An 18,126-nucleotide genomic window follows, 5' to 3' on the forward strand; every position below is an offset into this window, starting at 1 on the left:
TTATAATATTTTTACCTAAAGCTGTTGCGCAGTAGTATATTAACGGCCGCCGCTGGCTGTGGATAGGACATACGTTCAGTAAAGCAATACCTATCAAGGAATTTTTGCAAGGCTAAATCTCGCTTCTATAGTGACATGTTAGCCTTTATATTGGAATCTATGTGACCTTACGGCAACCACTTAAGTAGGGTAATGGTTCTAATAGGATAAGAGGAGCAAGTGTATGATTCAGGAATGGAGGGAGGGATAGCGGTTCATTTTGTGGTCATTACTGGCATAGACAAAGAAATAATGACGTCTTAGATTAGCTCCACCTTGACCTGGCCCTCATTATCTCCCCGTCATGAACTCGGCCATTTACTTAATCATTAACAAGGAATTACTGCTCATTGGCAATTAACGGTAATGGCTCAAATAGGAAAAGAGGCGCAGGTGTGTGATTCAGGAATGGAGGGAGGGATAGCACTTTATTTTGAGGTCATTACTGGCATAGACAAAGAAATAATGACGTTTTAAATTAGCTCCACCCGACCCACATGATCTCCCTGTCATGTCTGTCTGAACACCGCTAGGGAGGGTTGACTGACTGATGATTTATTGTTACAAAGTTATACGTACAACAAAGGAGGCAATTATATCTGTTTAGTTTCATGCTGCTACCTACGGATATATCAATAGTCGCTAGGAAGGGTTGATGATTGATAGTTTATTGTTGCAGGTATACAACAAAGGAGAAGGGAGGAACCTGCCATCCCAACCCCCAGGCAGTGCATAGTGTGATTGTACAATTACTGACATATATGTAGGTAGCACCATATATCGGGGCAAATACAGGATACACAACTATCAACATATGTAAGTAGCTAGGAAGGGTTTCAGTAAATCACACTTTAATGTTTTGCAGCTTTATTATAAACTTTTTAAACTTAGTGAAGTGGTCCATGACACTATCACTTGAGGCCACCTGTGAACACAACTGAGATGAGCCGGAAGTGGATCTAGGCTGGAGTCACGGCTGGTGTGCTGCTCCTTGAAGGTGGAAGGGTTGGGGGGACCTAGGCAGCAGCAGCAGCACTGTTCAGCTACACTTCACATTGCACACTCGTGTTATCCCAGGGAACAGTCACTTCTTAATTAAATCATACACAACGGACACAAATTGCATATACTGGAATGACCTATTTGTGAAGGTCAAAAGTGTCACTGCAGTATGGCTAGCAATACACCTCTTGCCTATAGTCTCTGTTTTATTTCATTTGTCCGTCCACAAGCAAGAATTTCACTGATGTGGAACAAGCACATTGCAGACTTGTGAGTGGGTTAAAACTTATCTGTATTATTTGCTACTTGTGGTAAATATTCAAACTATTTCCTTATTAATTTCAGGTAAATAAAAAGACATCTGGCTCTGTAAGTGCAAGTAAAAGGTGTTTTAACCCGGTAGCAGCGATGGGCCAATTATATGGCTTTACTGTGTACCAGCGACAGGCTGATTTCTTGCCATAACATAACCCCCCCCCCAAAAAAATATATATATATATATATATATATATATATATATATATATATATATATATATATATATATATATATATATATATATATGCATTTGATCGCAAATGCATTGATACATATAATGGTTTGTGAGTGATGGTTTTTTCTCATTAATTCGCTTAGAGGGGTCTTTAAGAAACATGATTGCAGCAGCTACCGGGTTATTACTTTATTGCATGTAAACCACATGGGTAAAATTCAAACCAGCATTTTTTTTTTTTTTTTCTTTCAGAAAACAATATTTCATGCTATTTTTATAAACTATGTGATTTACATGCAATAAATTAATGCCTTTTATTTGCACCTAAAGAGCCATGTCTTTTTATGTACCTTAAATGAGATATAGCATAATTATCTAAAGCGCACTGTTCAGTCACTTATGATCTGACTATACAGTTGGTTGCAGGCTTGCAAGGTATATCAATGCAAATTGCCATATCTGGGATTTATATAAGGTGTGAGGGTTTTAAATAAATTGGCATTGAAATGTATTATTGAAGATATTATGAATATTTATCACATGTAGCCAAAAATATTGGATACTATTTTCACTCCATCCTGCAATTTGCACGTGCCACATCTGCGCTTGTGAGTGGACAGATGGAATGGAACCGAGTATAATTCTTTGTATTTACACTTTGGTGCACTTTATCATCTATACATTGATTCCTCTACTATAGACTTATCACTGCTTCCATAATTTAGGCATTACTGTACCAGCAAAAAATAAACTATGGAGTGCAAGACTTGATTGCTAAGTGTTGTTACAGTTAGTAGTAAATATGTACTGATGAACATCACTGAGGATAGAAAGACATGATCTGACACTTGGAATTAACTGGATAAACTCTAAAGACTTGTCTGAACACTTGCAGGACTTGGAATAGCTAGGCTTGGTGATAATGAAGCCTGGCTCCCCTTGGCAGTGAGCCGCTCACACAGGGAACAGTCATCATCATCATCAACAGGAACTAAGTTCCTGCACAGGCTGGACAGTGAAAAAAACTCTTACCCTAACTATACAAACATCTGAGGGCCTTCATAAACACACAGCCAGCAAATGCCTAGTAGGTAGGCAGAGAAATTATATGTAAAAAACCTATTTACAACACCTATAAATGTATTTAACCAAAAAATAGCAACTTCTCAGTTTAAAAGCATTTCTTACTTAGGGAGAGAAATCGTAATGAAATACAAAAAAAAAAAATCTATAAAATTGAGGTTTATACTCTGGAAACTTTGTTTGGCCTGAAGACATCTAGTAGTGGAACTTCTTGTTATTCCGTAAACTTAATGCCCACAGCTGGTGGTTTACACAGTCAGCGTGTGGGCGTGGCTGGTCGTAGTGCGTTTGGCAAGTCAGTATTGTGCTATTGGCGAACACTCACCTGTAAGCATTTCTTTCTAATACACAATTTTGTAAACATAAAAGCAGCTAATTCTTAGATTAAAATTACTAATATACATAATTCTGAAACCAATAATAGCAAATTGCCAAAAGTTTGAAATAATTCCTTACTTAACCCCTAAAGACAAGGTGACGGGTTTTCCAGTCTGCCTTTTTCCTCCATTATGTTGAAGTTTGCGTGGGTATTTTTGGGTCAGCGTGACTCCTAGGCTGCCACACAACTCCTCTGTGCCATTCTCAGTGTTTCTGTGACTGTAACAATGGCAGGAGTTTTTTGGATCTCCCTCGTCTGATTTCGTGCTCAAGTATCCACGGCCAGCGACCTCAACTCCTCACAAGCCACCTCTTACTCCCAAAAGAATTCTGTGTGAGTGCAATTAAGAGAGCTGAAAGTAACTTTTCCAAGCCTTGAAAGTACTGGTAGGAGTGAACACCGTGATGGCAGAAGTGTTGAACTCCAACCCCTCGTCTTATCAGGAAGGCTGAGCCCAGTTATTGTACAAATCTCTTTGGTGGTCATCCTGTAGATCAATCTCTATTACTATGATGGTGAAAGTGATGATGGAAAACCTGATGATGCATCCCACCACCCTTCAGTTTTATCAAATTCAAAATATGAGAGTAATGAAGGGGCTTTGTAGCATGGGGAGGGGGAGGGCCGATTGCCACATTGTGCCACCCACAACCTACACACTGCTCTGAACAAAGGGCTGCTGTGAGCTAAAATTTACTGCACTTCATCACGCCACCATGGAAACTACTTGACATAGACTTCAGGTTTGTGGCAGACTTTAGAGGAAGGATGGATAAAGGAAATACCCATTAATTTAAAGCTATGGGCTTAGGCAGAGCTGAGATATAGATAATGGAAAGTGAGGAGTTTTTGGAAAAATGTCAGAACACCTCTAGGATACGGGTATTTGCTCCCACGACTCCCACATGTATATGCACCCAAGGTTTAGTGGGAGCAGCAGGTGGGAACACGGGAGAAAGTGCAATGGCTGTGTGTTGATATTTCTAGATGCAAAAAATATTCCGATTTCAGCTCGATGCAGTTTGCTAAGTTACGTTCAGTAATCTCAGAGGTGAAAAACGTTAAATTTTGCCTTGGTGGTTTTATTCTCCATAGCTATATAATTACACCCGCAGTCTAAGGGTTAATAAGAAATTATTTTTCACTAATTCTACATAATTTTGTATTTGTCTTAATCAGCACAGCATGAAGGAAACCCTCTTGAGTAGTCACACCCACACAAGGCAGCCCACAGGTTGAGCAAGAGTGCAACTGTTGACAGACTAATAAATGCTCCACTCGGCGACGGCCACTGTGGGGGTAATGGCACTGCCGTCAACTTGATAGTTCATGCACCTTCCTTCCACTCTTCCTTCCCACAGCCATGAGAAAGCACAGACATTGTATGGAACCTTTAAATGAGGAGGTGCCACTTCTCTGCAAACTGAGCACCAAGTCTTATGAGTCTACTAAACTTATCCACTCACACACATATATAGCTTGCATTTGATTACTAATTGTCCTCTTCGTCCTTCTTCTTCTTCTTCTTCTTTTTCTTCTTTTCAGCACTCTACAATAAACATAATGGTTAGAATTAGTAGTCGTTCTAGAGAAGGCTGAATAATACGTGAGGACACTGGGAGGGGGGTTGCTGTTATAAAAAAGATGGCAGGAATAGGAATTCTCACCCTAGAAGAAAGCCCAATGCATCAGAGTTGTAGGTAGATAAATGTAATTAATGACCCTCCTTTCTATCAGGGAGATTCAACAAAAGAAAGATACCAAATGGATTATCTTACAAGCTACTGGGCCACACCATATACATTTAAATAACAGAAGATTCACCTAAGGATCAGGAAAGAAATTCTGACCCCATATGAGTAGTAGCCTTGTAAGAATTGACTCTCCTTCCTTCTCCTCTTCCTTGGGCCTATGGTAAAAGATGACCCTCCATTCTCCCTTCCCTTGGGCCTATGGCAAAATAATAGACCCTCCCTTATTCCCCTTTTATGACCTATGATACAACATGATGACACTCCTTTCTCCCCTTGGGCCTATAGTAAAAGAAAATGATCCTCCTTCTCCCAGTTAAGTCTATGGTAAAAAATGATCCATTTTCTCAATAAATAAAAAAACAGTTGATCCATTACTTACCTCTTCACAAGCTTCCTCCTTTACTTCCACCTTGATCTTATCCTTCTTCTTCTTCTTTTTCTTCTCTCCGCCCTGAAACGCGAGGTCATGAATCAGTGTCTTGCTGATCACTCACCCAACACAGCCATACATGCTCTCGGTAGCAAGGACAGTAAGAAATCAATCAGCAGTGTGTGTGTGTGTGTGGTGTGTGTGTGTGTGTGTGTGTGTATTTACCCAGTTGTGAAATACAGGAAAAGCCGTACTAGGCTCGTGCTGCCCCGTCTCTATAACGCTTATTATCCAGTTTGGCTTTAAATTCATGAATCGTTTTTGCACACACAGTCTCCTCGTCAAGTCCGTTCCATGTTGTTATGCTTTGTGTGTGTGTGTGTGTGTGTGTGTGTGTGTGTGTGTGTGTGTGTGTCACTTCAGCACACTCCATAGGCTCTTCCGAAGCAGCTCTCTCCTTGATCTTCCTTACTTTACCCTAAAAATAAGTAAATGAAAAAATAATAATAAAAAATAATAAATACGGAATGTAAGAGGAAAAATTCATCGGAACTGAAGCACGGTAAATAAAAGTGCAATTTCTAATCATGATAACTTTTTTCCCTAAGCTGGACAGTCGGGGAAAAAAAAAAGAATAAATAAATAAATAATAATAATAATAACAAGTAAATACATAATAATAATAATCTGTAAATCTGAGTAAAGGCATAAAACAAACCACAGCCATAACAGATGCACTTCTTTTTACTTTTTGGCTTAATTTCTAAGTGAATGCTCTTTAAGATAGCAACCAGAAGAGTGAATCTGTCTCGGCAATCACACCCTCTCTACCTGGTCTGACGATGGGCTGTCTGGTTCCTCCTCCTTCTTCTCCTTCTTCTTTTTCTTCTTTTTGGTGAGGGACGTGTCAAGAGCTGCCTCCTCTGCTGATCCCTCAAAGCCTCCGCTTACCTTTGGCTGTGGATGGAAAGAAGGGAGATGAAAACATTGTAAAAAAAGAGCATGACAAAAACACTCAACAAACTACATTTTCAAGGAAGAAGGTATGAGTTGCAAGGGGAAAAGTGACCCTCAGTGCACCAAGTAAAAGTAGACAGAAGTAAGACAAGAGATAAAAAAAACCATTGTAAAAAAAAAGAGGATAACAAAAACAGCATCTAGCGGGCTTTTTTTATTATTATTTCCTCTTTTTTGTGCCCGTGAGCTGCCTCCTTTGTTGTAAAAAAACTACGAACTACTTATCCAAGGAAGAAAAAGGTATAAGTTGCAAGAGAAAAGCAACCCTCAGTGCACCAAATACAAGGTTGCTTTTCCTTTGCCACTAACTTTTTTCTCGTTTTTCCAGGGATGCGTAAACCTGCACCTGCCTTTCCCAGTGCAAGCTAGAAAAGAAGGGCTCTGTCCCTAATGTTCACTTTCCCCGTATGCCTCAAATGTACCCACAAAATCAAACGCCTCAAGACATTATCAACCCAGTAGCAGCGACGGGGCAAATTTGTGGCTTTACCGTGTAGCTAGCATCAACGGGCCACATTTTTTTGCCATGATAAAAAAAAATAGATGATGCATAAAATGATCACAAGTGCGTTAATATATATTATGAATTGATTTGCGAGAGCGATGATTTTTTCTCATTAATTCGCTTAGAGGGGCCTTTAAGAAACATGATCCCCACAGTTACCAGGTTAAGTGACCTCTGACTGGGTTTGAGTTTGTGTGATGAAAAAAAAAAAATAAATAAAAAAAAATGCTAGTATTTTCATGGTTAACCCGGTAGCTGCGGGGATCATGTTTCCTAAAGGCCCCTCTAGGCGAGAAAAATGAGAAAAAATCATCACTCGATCCCACAAACCATTTCATAATATATATCAATGCATTTGTGATCAGTTTATGCATCATCTATCTTGGAGGTTTATATCATGGCAAAAATTTGGCCCATTGCTGGTACACGGTAAAGCCACAAATTTGGCCCGTCGCTGCTACCAGGTTACTGAATATGAAAAACTAATAAACAAAAACTCAACATAGGAAATAAGTAAAGATAACAGCAAGAGAAAGGCAAATAAAGCGATGAAAATATAACTATATATAATAATAAAAACTGCAGATAAGGAATAAGCAACGTAAGATCTCTTTCCTGTACTTTATGAAGAAGAAGAAGAAGAGAAAGAGATGAATGTATATTTATCTTAGTGTGTATTGCTGCTACCGGGTTAAGTTCACATTATGAATTAAGATTTTGGTTAAGTTGCCTGGGGTGAATATTTTCCTGGTGCTTACTAACTTACTTTGGTTACATTAGTTTAAATTGTCATGCGGGTAATTTTCCATCAAACCCCACCATAGTAAATCCGTAATTTCTTTTTTTTACAACAAAGGAGACAGCTCAAGGGCACAAAAAAAGTAAACAATAAAAAAAAAAAGCCCGCATTACACCATATTTTCTATTTACCAATGCGATTTATTTATTCATTTGCCAATACTTTACGGCAATGAGAAATCTGGACAGTATGCAATAATTAGAACATGGCTCACCTCCTGAACAGGGATCTCCGCTGCCTTCTTCGCTTCCTTCTTCTTCCGCTTCTTTTCCTTTTTCAAGAGGAGGGCAGCACTCTGAGGTGATACTCCCGCCTCCATAGTCGTATTGCCCACCGACCCTTCACTTAGTTTCCGCTGTGAATAGAAAACGGGGGTAAGGGTAAATTTTTTTTTGGGGGGGACGAATACATTTTGCTATTATGACGGAGAAAAAGGCTACATTAGTTTATTTCTTTAGTGCAGTCCTTAACGTCAGTATTCTCAGATGCCTCCGCCTCTCACCTCAACTATTACCAAAGGACAAACATAAGGTTAATCAGGTTCTCAGAAGGGAGTATGGGTAAAGTTGGGGGGGCAAACACATTTAAAGAGGAGCATAAAAGCACTACAAATGAAGACGATTCCCTTTGGATTTTAGGACAAACAAAAATAATGGTAATACTTTATCTTTTTATGGAATTAGATTACTATATCATTGAGCCTTTGTTACTGTTTTGGTTGCATTGAGATGATTTTTTTAAATGTTTTTTTTTTTTTTAAAAAAAAAAAATAAAAATATATTAATATAAAAAAAAAAAAAATAAAAAAAAAAATGATGAGAGAATTATTTCCTCCCTTTTTTCTTTTGTTTCATTGAAATCAATCTAAAAAAACAAAAAAGGTTAACGGTTAACGTTAATAACTTATGTTTGTTTTGAGATATGGGGCTGAAAAAGTTTATTGATGAGTGATCCGAAAAAACAACACAAGCTTTTTTTTTTTTTTACTATGAGTTTTTTTTTTTCTTTTCAATTCAAAGATAGTTGCCAAAATGTATACCTACCAAATATATTTTTTTCACAAAAAGTCATTTTTTTTATATTTTTGGGGTCTCCAAACCGGACTCTCCCCTTAAGAGCTATCAGGTTCTCAGGAGGGTTTTTTCACATTCATGGTACAGAGGCTTTGTCATACTACCACCAGGGTCATAAAACTACCCTTAGAAATGCCCACAACTCCTATGAAACCCTTGTCAAATGTGTGTAGCTGGGCGCAGAAAGCTTTGTCATACTACCACCAGGGTCATAAAACTACTCTTGGAAATGCCCACAACTCTTATGAAACCCTTGTTAAATGTGTGTGGCTGGGCATAGAAAGCTTTGTCATACTACCACCAGGGTCATAAAACTACCCTTGGAAATGCCCACAACTCCTATGAAAGCCTTGTCAAATGTGTGGAGCTGGGCGTAGAAAGCTTTGTTATACTACCACCAGGGTCATAAAACTACCCTTGGAAATGCCCACTACTCTTATGAATGCACTGTCGGATGTGTGTGATCCGGTGCCGAAATGTTTAAGAATACCCCTTCGTCTTAAGACTTAAATAACAATTTGGACATTCCGCCCACTCACCTTCCTCTGCTGGGGTGTATCAGGGTCCTGCTTGATGGCCAAAGGCTCCTGCTTGATGTCCTGAGGCTCCTTCTTGACACTGTAGTCCACGTAGTTGTTGAGCCACTCGGCGGGCGTCTTGTCGGTGGGCTTTCCGTATTTGTCGAGAAGCCCGGCCACGATCATGTTCTTCTTCTCAATGGCCTGCAGGGAAATGTGAATATGAGTTTTTGTAGTATTTTGTGGGTGTTATTGTGTTTGTTGATACCCATAACCCGACTTAAACCAACCCATGAGCTTTTTGTTGAGTATTTTTAGTATTTTGTGTCTTTAATTGTTTATTTGTAGATACAACTTGACCTAATCTAACTTAAATTGCAATCTTTGACATTGAGCTGCCTTCCTTGCTGTAAAGACAAAATAAAAGAAAAAAGAAAAACATTATATTGGTATACTCAAATTCATATAAGCTTCTTCAGTTGCCTGTGTCATTATATTTGTTTGTAGATACCATTAACTTTAACCCAAACTGTCATACTGGTATACTCAATGAATTCATATATGCTCCCCCAGGTGACTGAGTTGAGCCTCCAAATGTCTAAAGGGAGAGGGAGGACGTACCTTAGCGCCGAGTCTCCACTTGCGAGGGTATGTATCTCTCTCCATGATGTTGCGCTTGATCCTGGCTACGACGCCGTGGTCACAGGAGGACATGGTGGCTGTGGTCATGAGGGCTATGGCTGCACAGACAAGATGATGATAAATAAGATAAATGACTTCCTCTTTCTGGTAGGGCATAAATATCAAGAGCAAAGGAAAATAGAAAGTAAATAATGCAACTCCAACAAAAAATAACACAGCACTGCAAAGATATGGTGGTGATACATAAATAGTAGAGAACCTGGCATTTACAAGGCAATATAGGGATTATTTCTACTATCATTAAGATCCATAGGGGCCAAAAATTACTCACCCAGACAGATAGCTTCGCCCTTAGTTGTGATCAGGACAATTTCCTCGTTCATTTCAATGCCATTGTCGTAGCGGAGGACGCCCGGCAGCATGATCTTGGCCCCGTAGCAGACTGCATTCACCGCTGAGTCCTGAAGGAGAGACAGAAAGCCATTAGGAGGAAATTCAACCTCACGGCAATTTTTTTTCACATCCAATCACTTGATGAGCAACATAATTCTTTGATGATATATAAGGTTTTGCTGTGTCGCTCTTATTTTGTTACTTGTTCAGCTTTTGGTAGTACCGTATGTTAATGTGCATATCTAGTTAGTACTGATAATGATAGTGATGACCATGGATCTCCAACTCCATAAGGGAAAATAATGAGGTTAAACGTAAAGAAGTACAAGAAGAAATAAGAATGTTAAATGAAAGGAAGAAGAGAAGAAGACTTAAGGATGTTAAACAAAATGAAGGAGGAGGAGAAGAAATAAGGATATTAAATGTGGAGAAAAAGAGAACAAATAAGGATGTTAGAAAAAGAAGAAGAAAAGACAATGGATATGGTGATAGAGTCCAGTTCTGAGCCTCACCTTCATGACGATCCGCTTGTGGTTCACCAGCAGGGCTTCGAGGGGCTTGATGGCTTTCCGTAGGTACGACTCGTCCCCATGGTGATCATACAACCACTTGGCATCAAGGACGTCATGCATGGTCACAGAGTCGTTCTCATTCTGGATACCTGGACACAATGAGACTCGTTAATTACACACACTACGCATGCCAAAATATTAGCTACCGTATGAACGTTAGAAAAGTGAGATAATTGTAAATGATATATACTTTTTACTTTTCAAGCTTTATGCACTAAGCTAGAAGACAATAAAGACTTTATTCAATTCTGTCAACATGCAAACTGACAGAACACGGCTGTTACCCACCTGAGCGCACTCTCCTCAGCTCCTGCATCTGCGCCCCCGTGCCCAAGTGCAGACCCAGGTGTACGCACATAGTTCTGATGTAGGTGCCAGCCTCACAGCTCACCCAGAACACACCTGAACACATTTATATATGTAGTTATGATTGTGATGGTAAACAACAACAAAACTGAGACAATAACATTGCCAAAATCACAGTGTGGGAGAAGTTGGAACATCTGATTTAGACTGTACCTCAAGCCTATAACAACATGCCTTCATTTTTCATCTTCAATCATAAGCAAGAGAATTTTACCTAAATTTTTCTCTGTGTCAAACTCCAGAAGGTCTGTTTTGTATACTCTTCTGACTCGTAGCTGCCTCTTGACCGCAGAGATCAGTGGTGGTCGCTGGAACTGTGTCCCTGTGAGTTTGTCCAATGCCTGGCAGAAAGACAAAGACCGGGATAGCAATTAGCACCTTCTGAAGAGTTAAACAATCACACAATAATTCCAAATAGTGGGATCGGATAGAAGAATTACTTAAGTCACTGTCTCATGAAACCTATGGGACTGAAACTCAACCCCACCAAAGAAGAAACCTTGCTCCACTAACCCTGTCAAAGCAGCAAGTCTTCAAAATTCATGACATATAAATAAATAGGTCATTCATATCATTCTTTAAAGTCATAGGTAGATGTCACTGCCATTGAGAGCTTACCAGTTTGAGTCTGTCATCACTCTTCAGGTTCTCGTGGAGGCGGAAGACACACACATACTCCTTGCCGGCGCTCTGCTGGGACTTGACAAGCCGCGTGGCCCTCTCCAGACACACGATGAGGCAGCCTAGGGAGAGGCGTGACAATAGGAAGTGGTTTTCAACAGGACTTACTTTCCAAAATCAAATATATCTTGCAAAGGTGATAGGCAAAGTATTCAGAAACTACTGGTATGTAGATATGATCAGGTAACTTATATCAAAGTGAAACTACTAAGACTTCACTCTATATGGGGAAAAGAAAAATGAGAAAAATGCTGAAAGACAAGAAAAAAACAATAAATAAGAGATGCCGTGAAGTTCTAAGGCCCTTGAAACTAATAGCATAGGCAAAACAGAAGAGAAAAAAAGCTGAAACAAGAAAAAACAAAAAAACAAAAATAAGAAAAGCCACCAAGCTCCGAGGCCCTCCATAACCAACCTGTCACTTTGGGGTCCAACGTCCCCGAGTGTCCCGTCTTCTCCAGGCCCAGGATGCGCTTGATCCAAGACACTACCTCATGGGACGAAGGGTTGGCGGGCTTGTCCAGGTTGATGAAGCCAGACTTGATGTACTGGGTGATGTCGCGCTTCAGTGGCGAGCACCCGTAGGTCAGCGGAGTGTAGTGGCATGTCCGCACATTGAGCTTGTCGAAGTTCTGTGGGTATGTATATGTAGTTATGTTCCGCCAAAGTGCAACAAGACATGGAAGTGTTAAAAATAAAGGAAGGATTAGCACTGGATCGAGCAAGATGGAGGAGGACATTGCAAGTTCGACCCTAAGAATGTGAGATGAAGAAGAAGAATATAACATTATGTTCCGTCACGTCAGAATGCAATTTACACCCTCATATTGTAGTCAGGGGAGGAAAATGCAGCCCCTTAACTTTAATATGAAGGCACAAATGAATAAAAAATACTGCAGAATATGTTGTGGCTGTGGTGTTGTGGTGAAAACTGCTTGACACGTTAATATTATATCTCTGTGGACTAGAATTTTGACATTTTAATATAAGCTACATTTTGTCATGGCTGAATAAATACTGATGAATAAAACTTCCATGTTCAGACTATTCCTAAGGTGACATTCACGTTTCTTACTGTCAAAATCGGAGAAGTCTTCATCGACGAGTAAACATGATATACGCAACCACATAAAAACAATGCAACAAGATATAAATGCAATAATAAAATCAGTTAACAATACAAATCCAAGAAAAAGCGACGTCTCACCTTCAGCAGCAGCGGCCATTGTGAGGTGTCGATGGTCTCCACCTTGGCCTCACTGGGCTTGATTTGAAAGTCCAATTCCTGTTGAAGTTCCCCGAGGTACTTCATCTTCTTTTCACCTTTGACCTTTTCCCCTTTGCCCTTCTTTTCCTCTCTGACCAAGCCTGAAAGAATGACATTTATTAGAGCCACAGAAATTAGAACTCGCATGAACACTGGCCTATATTAACTGCTGTCTGGTCTTTGAGTCTTGAGATATTTCCCTCTGAAGGCATGTTGTGGAATGACAAGAGTAAATATGTACTCACTAAGAACCTACATCAATAACCCCTGACCCTATCCAACAACTATGCTCTTTTTGAACCCCAGACAGCTTCACCCAGCCACCTAGGAAACATGGAGATCCTAGTGACACGTTTAATACACGTACTCACCATTTTCAGCATAGCCCTTACCCATGATTTCTTTACAATGACCTCACATTGACCTAGCTCCACCCTGACCTTGCACCATCACCAGACAGCCTCACCCAGCCACCAGGAAGCCATAATGACCCTAATAACATAACTACTTGATGTATGAGGAAGTAATTAGTGTTTTCTGCATAGCCCTTAACCATGATTTCTTTACGATGACCTCACACATACTTAGGCCAGCCATGCTCTCTGCTCACCCTTCACACACTTCAGCATCACCAGACAGCCTCACTCTGCCACCAGGAAGCCATAATGACCCTAACAACATAACTAATCACCATATTTACCATTTCCAGCATAGCCCTTCACCATGATTTCTTTACGATGACCTCACACATACTTATGCCAGCCATGCTCTCTGTTCACCCTTCACACACTTCAGCATCACCAGACAGCCTCACCCAGCCACCACGAAGCCATAATGACCCTAACAACATAACTACTTGATGTATGAGGAAGTAATTAGTGTTTTCTGCATAGCCCTTAACCATGATTTCTTTACGATGACCTCACACATACTTAGGCCAGCCATGCTCTCTGCTCACCCTTCACACACTTCAGCATCACCAGACAGCCTCACCCAGCCACCACGAACCCATAATGACCCTAATAACATAACTACTTGATGTATGAGGAAGTAATTAGTGTTTTCTGCATAGCCCTTCACCATGATTTCTTTACGATGACCTCACACATACTTATGCCAGCCATGCTCTCTGTTCACCCTTCACACACTTCAGCATCACCAGACAGCCTCACCCTGCCACCACGAAGCCATAATGACCCTAATAACATAACTAATCACCATATTTACCATTTCCAGCATAGCCCTTAACCATGATTTCTTTACGATGACCTCACACATACTTAGGCCAGCCATGCTCTCTGCTCACCCTTCAGCATCACCAGACAGCCTCACCCAGCCACCACGAGGACATAATGACCCTAACAACATCATGAATCACCATATTTACCGTTTTCTGCCATGTTTGTAGTGAGCACGTGTGGCCCAAGACTGACGCCGCTAAGCACACCGTATTGCACCCCGCCGCCACCACTGTTGCCACCACTCTGACCCCGAGGGATAACACACCACCTATTTTACCCCGCTAGATTGTCGTTCTCAGCTTATTATGAAGATTATAAAGTGCCATAGTGTATTGCATTAAGGATAGATGGATAGATATATAGCTAGACAGAGTGAAAAATATTTAAAGTCACGTATATTCTCACTCTCTCTCTTGCCATCCACCTCTTTTTGCCCACTAGATTGTCGTTCTCAGCATATTATGAAGATTATAGTGAAATATGTATTGCATTGAAGGTAGATAGATAGATAAATTGATTGAAAAGTAAAGTGTTTGAATAAGCCACCCACCAGATTGTCGTTCTCAGCATGTAGTGTATTATAGTGAGGAAAGATATATAGTGTGAAAAGAAAAGTGTGTGAATAAGCAGAAGAGAGAATGAAGGGAAGGACCTACAGTATATACGAAGCTATATTAGCGATACAGCTAAACGAGGATATGCGTGTATACGCAGATTTTCGCCCAAAGCTGTCGCACCCACACAAAAAAGTGATATTCAGCTATACTTATTATTAAAAACGCTTATGTTAATGTTTTTTGCGAGTTGGAAGCATATGGCTCTACGTTCCATATAAGCTAATCTGGTTATCGTACCTTGCAGTTAGTTATCACACATCTAAAACCACCGCCTCGTGCCTCGTATCTTGTCCACAACCCTCTACTTAAAAACTACTCATTAAACTTCATAAATAGATGGATATTTCGAGTCTCTATATTATAAAGAACGTTTAAGCTCCTACTGTTTAAAAAATAATTATTACTACATTTAGAAAAATGTTTTTATCTGAATTTATCGACACAAAAGCTAAATTTAACTTATATGTTTGTAAATATGAACCATTCAACAACATATCTATTTAAATCCTTCATGAAATAACACTACAGTAGGAAAGCTGACAAATTGTTAAAAGTAAATATGCTATCGTTCTATATATTATGCAGAACTATGTAATATATATGCACAGTGCAGACTATGAGAAAGATAACATTACAATACTCTCATAGGTTATAATATTCAGCATCTCCCGGTAGTGGAAACCTCGGCATCGTCTGCTAAATGATCTAGAAAAAAAATTAATGGCAGGGACTAATCTATATCCAAAATCTCTTGCAATAATAAAAAGCCCAGGCGTTTTTCTAGTCTGTGATCTATTCTGCAATGGAAAAGGAGTGCTGCAATATGCCCTTTCTGCCCTTGAGAGGTTGGCCAAGTATCAGAGCATCAAGGTTAAGAATAATAAGCCTTGGATCCCTTACAGCCCCTCGCGCCCTCCTGAAACTCGCCATCATAAGGACTTGGGGCCAAAACCGCTGCTCTTTCCTCCCCAATCCTCTGTTTTCTCCCCGGGCTCTATAGTTTGGCTCAGCTGAGGACCCTGAGCCTGAGGAGGGGATGAGGCGCCGCTGAGGACGGGCCAGGAAAGCCTTCACGATGAGGAGCCGGAGCAACTCAGGGGTGCGTCTGGACTACTACCACCGCATCGTGTACCGCACCATCCTCCAGCACCAGGTGAGCCGCTGACACCCGCACCCGGCCCCGAGGCACGGTGCCATGCTACCCTGGCCTGGCACTCACTTTGTATTTGTGGGGTTTTGTCGCTTTTTCTGCCTCTGTGTGTGTCTGTTGAGGCTCTTAGGCTTGATAAACTGTACCGCGCCATCCTCCAGCACCAGGTGCACTGAAGTTACTAATGACATCCGAAATATAGAAGGGGGGTCGAAGGGGGCGAAGCCCCCTCGTTAGGTGGGTCATGGGGGGGCGAAGCCCTCTCGTTAGGTGGGTCAAGGGGGGTTGAAGTCCTCCATTCAGGAGGTTAGTGTCATTTTTATTATGCTTAAGGAAAGTTCAAGGTCAAAAACAATGAGAGAAAATAATGTCTTAATTACCGGTTCTACTCCTTTAAAAGGGAGTATAGATGAATGATAGTACAATGGACTCATTCAGAAAACAAATACATACTTGTCACCACAACACACCAACACTAACAATTACACTTGATTCACTTCCCTTCCCTGCACACTCGGCTCCCCCGTCCCCCCAACAGCCAACAAATATGTGTGTTATGCACCTGTACGGGTGCCCTACGCATCATTATTAATCAAGACAAAGTGAGGGTATTCCCTTTGTGTGTGTGTGTTGACAATGTGAGAGACATACACCACACAATGTCCTGAGACATACCTCCAAACTCTCCATTTCTATTACCCTCGGAGCTTAATCAAGAAGGTAGACAAGTGCTGCTATTCCCTGGGGACTGAACCCACGACCAGCGTGAGGAGGACTCTCACTCAGTCGGCCAAAGAGGTACCCCACTGGCTAAGTGGGTTATGGGAGGCTCGTTCATCAGGCCGTCGCCGCACTACAATTAATCCAGAATCCAGAAACCAGAACCAAAAGAGAGATCAATATTGGGTGGAGAGATGTCTTAATACTCTGCTCTTGAAAGCAACCAATGTTATTATTCAGTGATTAATAATTTGTTTCCCCCCTCTCCCCTCCTTACCCCAGCACCCAGTGACGGGACTCCTGCCGGCCAGCGCAGACAACGATCATGCGTGGGTGCGGGACAACCTGTACTCCATCCTGGCAGTGTGGGGGCTGGCCATGGCATATAAGAAGAACGCGGACCTGGATGAGGACCGCGCTAAGACATATGAGCTTGAGCAGGTGAGTGTTTTATATATATATATATATATATATATATATATATATATATATATATATATATATATATATATATATTTATTTATTTTTTTTTTTTTACAGCACTGAAAGTCTCTCCTCCCTGATTTTAAAAGGCAGAAGAGATGCATGAACTAAATTTGTCAACCCTATTCTAAAACATCCTTCCCTTCATTGTCCCATAACTACCTCAATTTACCTTTTTATATATATATATATATATATATATATATATATATATATATATATATATATATATATATATTTTTTTTTTTTATGCCTCTAACATCCTTCTCTTCACTGTCACAAAGTTATACTGTATATACAATTGCATTCATATATTTTTGTTCTATTTCTAACTTTATCATCACAATTTTCAGAGCTGCGTTAAGCTGATGCGCGGCCTCCTGACATGCATGCTGCAGCAGAAGGAGAAGGTGGAGATGTTCAAGCACACACAGGCCCCCATCGACGCCCTGCACGCCAAGTACTCGTCCACCACGGGCCAGACTGTGGTGCGGGACAACGAGTGGGGACACCTGCAGATTGATGCCACCTCCCTCTTCCTCCTCGTCCTCGCCCAGATGACGGCCTCGGGTATGTAGTCACTTGTGTAATCTGCCATTGTCCTTGTTATTGTATGTAATGAAAGAATAAAGTGATATTGCTTTGTTGAGATATTTATACATTCTGTTGGTAATTGATCTTGAGGTCATGTGGAATGATGTATTTGTAAGTGCTGCAAATCATTATATTTATTCATGAATTTTCTTTGAATTTAAAAGTGTCATTGTCATAATTTTATTTGTCACAGAAGTTCTTTATCATCAAATCAGCAATGGCAGCATGCTTTTTCTTCCTTGAACAGGCCTGCAAATTGTGTTCAACCTGGATGAGGTTTCCTTCATACAGAACCTGGTCTTCTACATTGAGTCAGCCTACTGTGTGCCTGTGAGTCTGCTGTTACACACCTCTTGTCAATTTACAGA

The 18,126-nt window shown here is 40.5% G+C and overlaps 2 protein-coding genes across 13 annotated transcripts in view; one reads left to right on the forward strand and one right to left on the reverse strand.

Annotated features, from left to right (window-relative positions):
- Positions 1 to 889: 889 nt before the first annotated feature.
- On the reverse strand, positions 890 to 14,478 carry LOC127004781 (H/ACA ribonucleoprotein complex subunit DKC1-like). The gene is made up of 14 exons (XM_050872898.1): positions 14,341 to 14,478; positions 12,894 to 13,054; positions 12,102 to 12,318; positions 11,624 to 11,748; positions 11,220 to 11,346; positions 10,928 to 11,041; positions 10,580 to 10,728; positions 10,006 to 10,135; positions 9,654 to 9,772; positions 9,054 to 9,236; positions 7,656 to 7,796; positions 5,952 to 6,077; positions 5,130 to 5,201; positions 890 to 4,545 (listed from the first exon to the last, which is right to left on the reverse strand). The coding sequence occupies exons 1-14, from the start codon at positions 14,351 to 14,353 to the stop codon at positions 4,489 to 4,491; spliced, it is 1,734 nt and encodes a 577-aa protein (XP_050728855.1). The 5' UTR covers positions 14,354 to 14,478; the 3' UTR covers positions 890 to 4,488.
- A 1,264-nt stretch (positions 14,479 to 15,742) lies between these two features.
- Positions 15,743 to 18,126, forward strand: part of LOC127004782 (probable phosphorylase b kinase regulatory subunit alpha) — a 58,505-nt gene continuing 56,121 nt past the window's right edge. For 3 of the 12 annotated variants that reach the window (XM_050872902.1, XM_050872901.1, XM_050872908.1), the window contains exons 1-4: positions 15,746 to 15,964; positions 16,964 to 17,122; positions 17,518 to 17,734; positions 18,006 to 18,088. In XM_050872902.1, coding sequence (XP_050728859.1) covers positions 15,887 to 15,964; positions 16,964 to 17,122; positions 17,518 to 17,734; positions 18,006 to 18,088 — 537 coding nt within the window. In that variant the 5' untranslated portion in view covers positions 15,746 to 15,886. Of the gene's footprint in view, positions 15,965 to 16,963; positions 17,123 to 17,517; positions 17,735 to 18,005; positions 18,089 to 18,126 lie in introns of all 12 variants that reach the window. The other 9 variants (XM_050872903.1, XM_050872909.1, XM_050872904.1 and 6 more) reach the window with 5 other exon arrangements.

Source organism: Eriocheir sinensis, chromosome 29, assembly GCF_024679095.1.
Source record: "Eriocheir sinensis breed Jianghai 21 chromosome 29, ASM2467909v1, whole genome shotgun sequence".
Taxonomy (NCBI): Eukaryota; Metazoa; Arthropoda; class Malacostraca; order Decapoda; family Varunidae; genus Eriocheir; species Eriocheir sinensis.

Bases quoted from the DNA above. Each gene is read 5' to 3' on its own strand.
- LOC127004781 (XM_050872898.1), bottom strand. The intron at 7,797-9,053 runs GTGAGTGGGCGG...TTCTATTCACAG, and splicing joins ATACACCCCAGCAGAGGAAG to CGGAAACTAAGTGAAGGGTC. The intron at 4,546-5,129 runs GTAAGTAATGGA...TGTTTATTGTAG, and splicing joins AGGAGGAAGCTTGTGAAGAG to AGTGCTGAAAAGAAGAAAAA.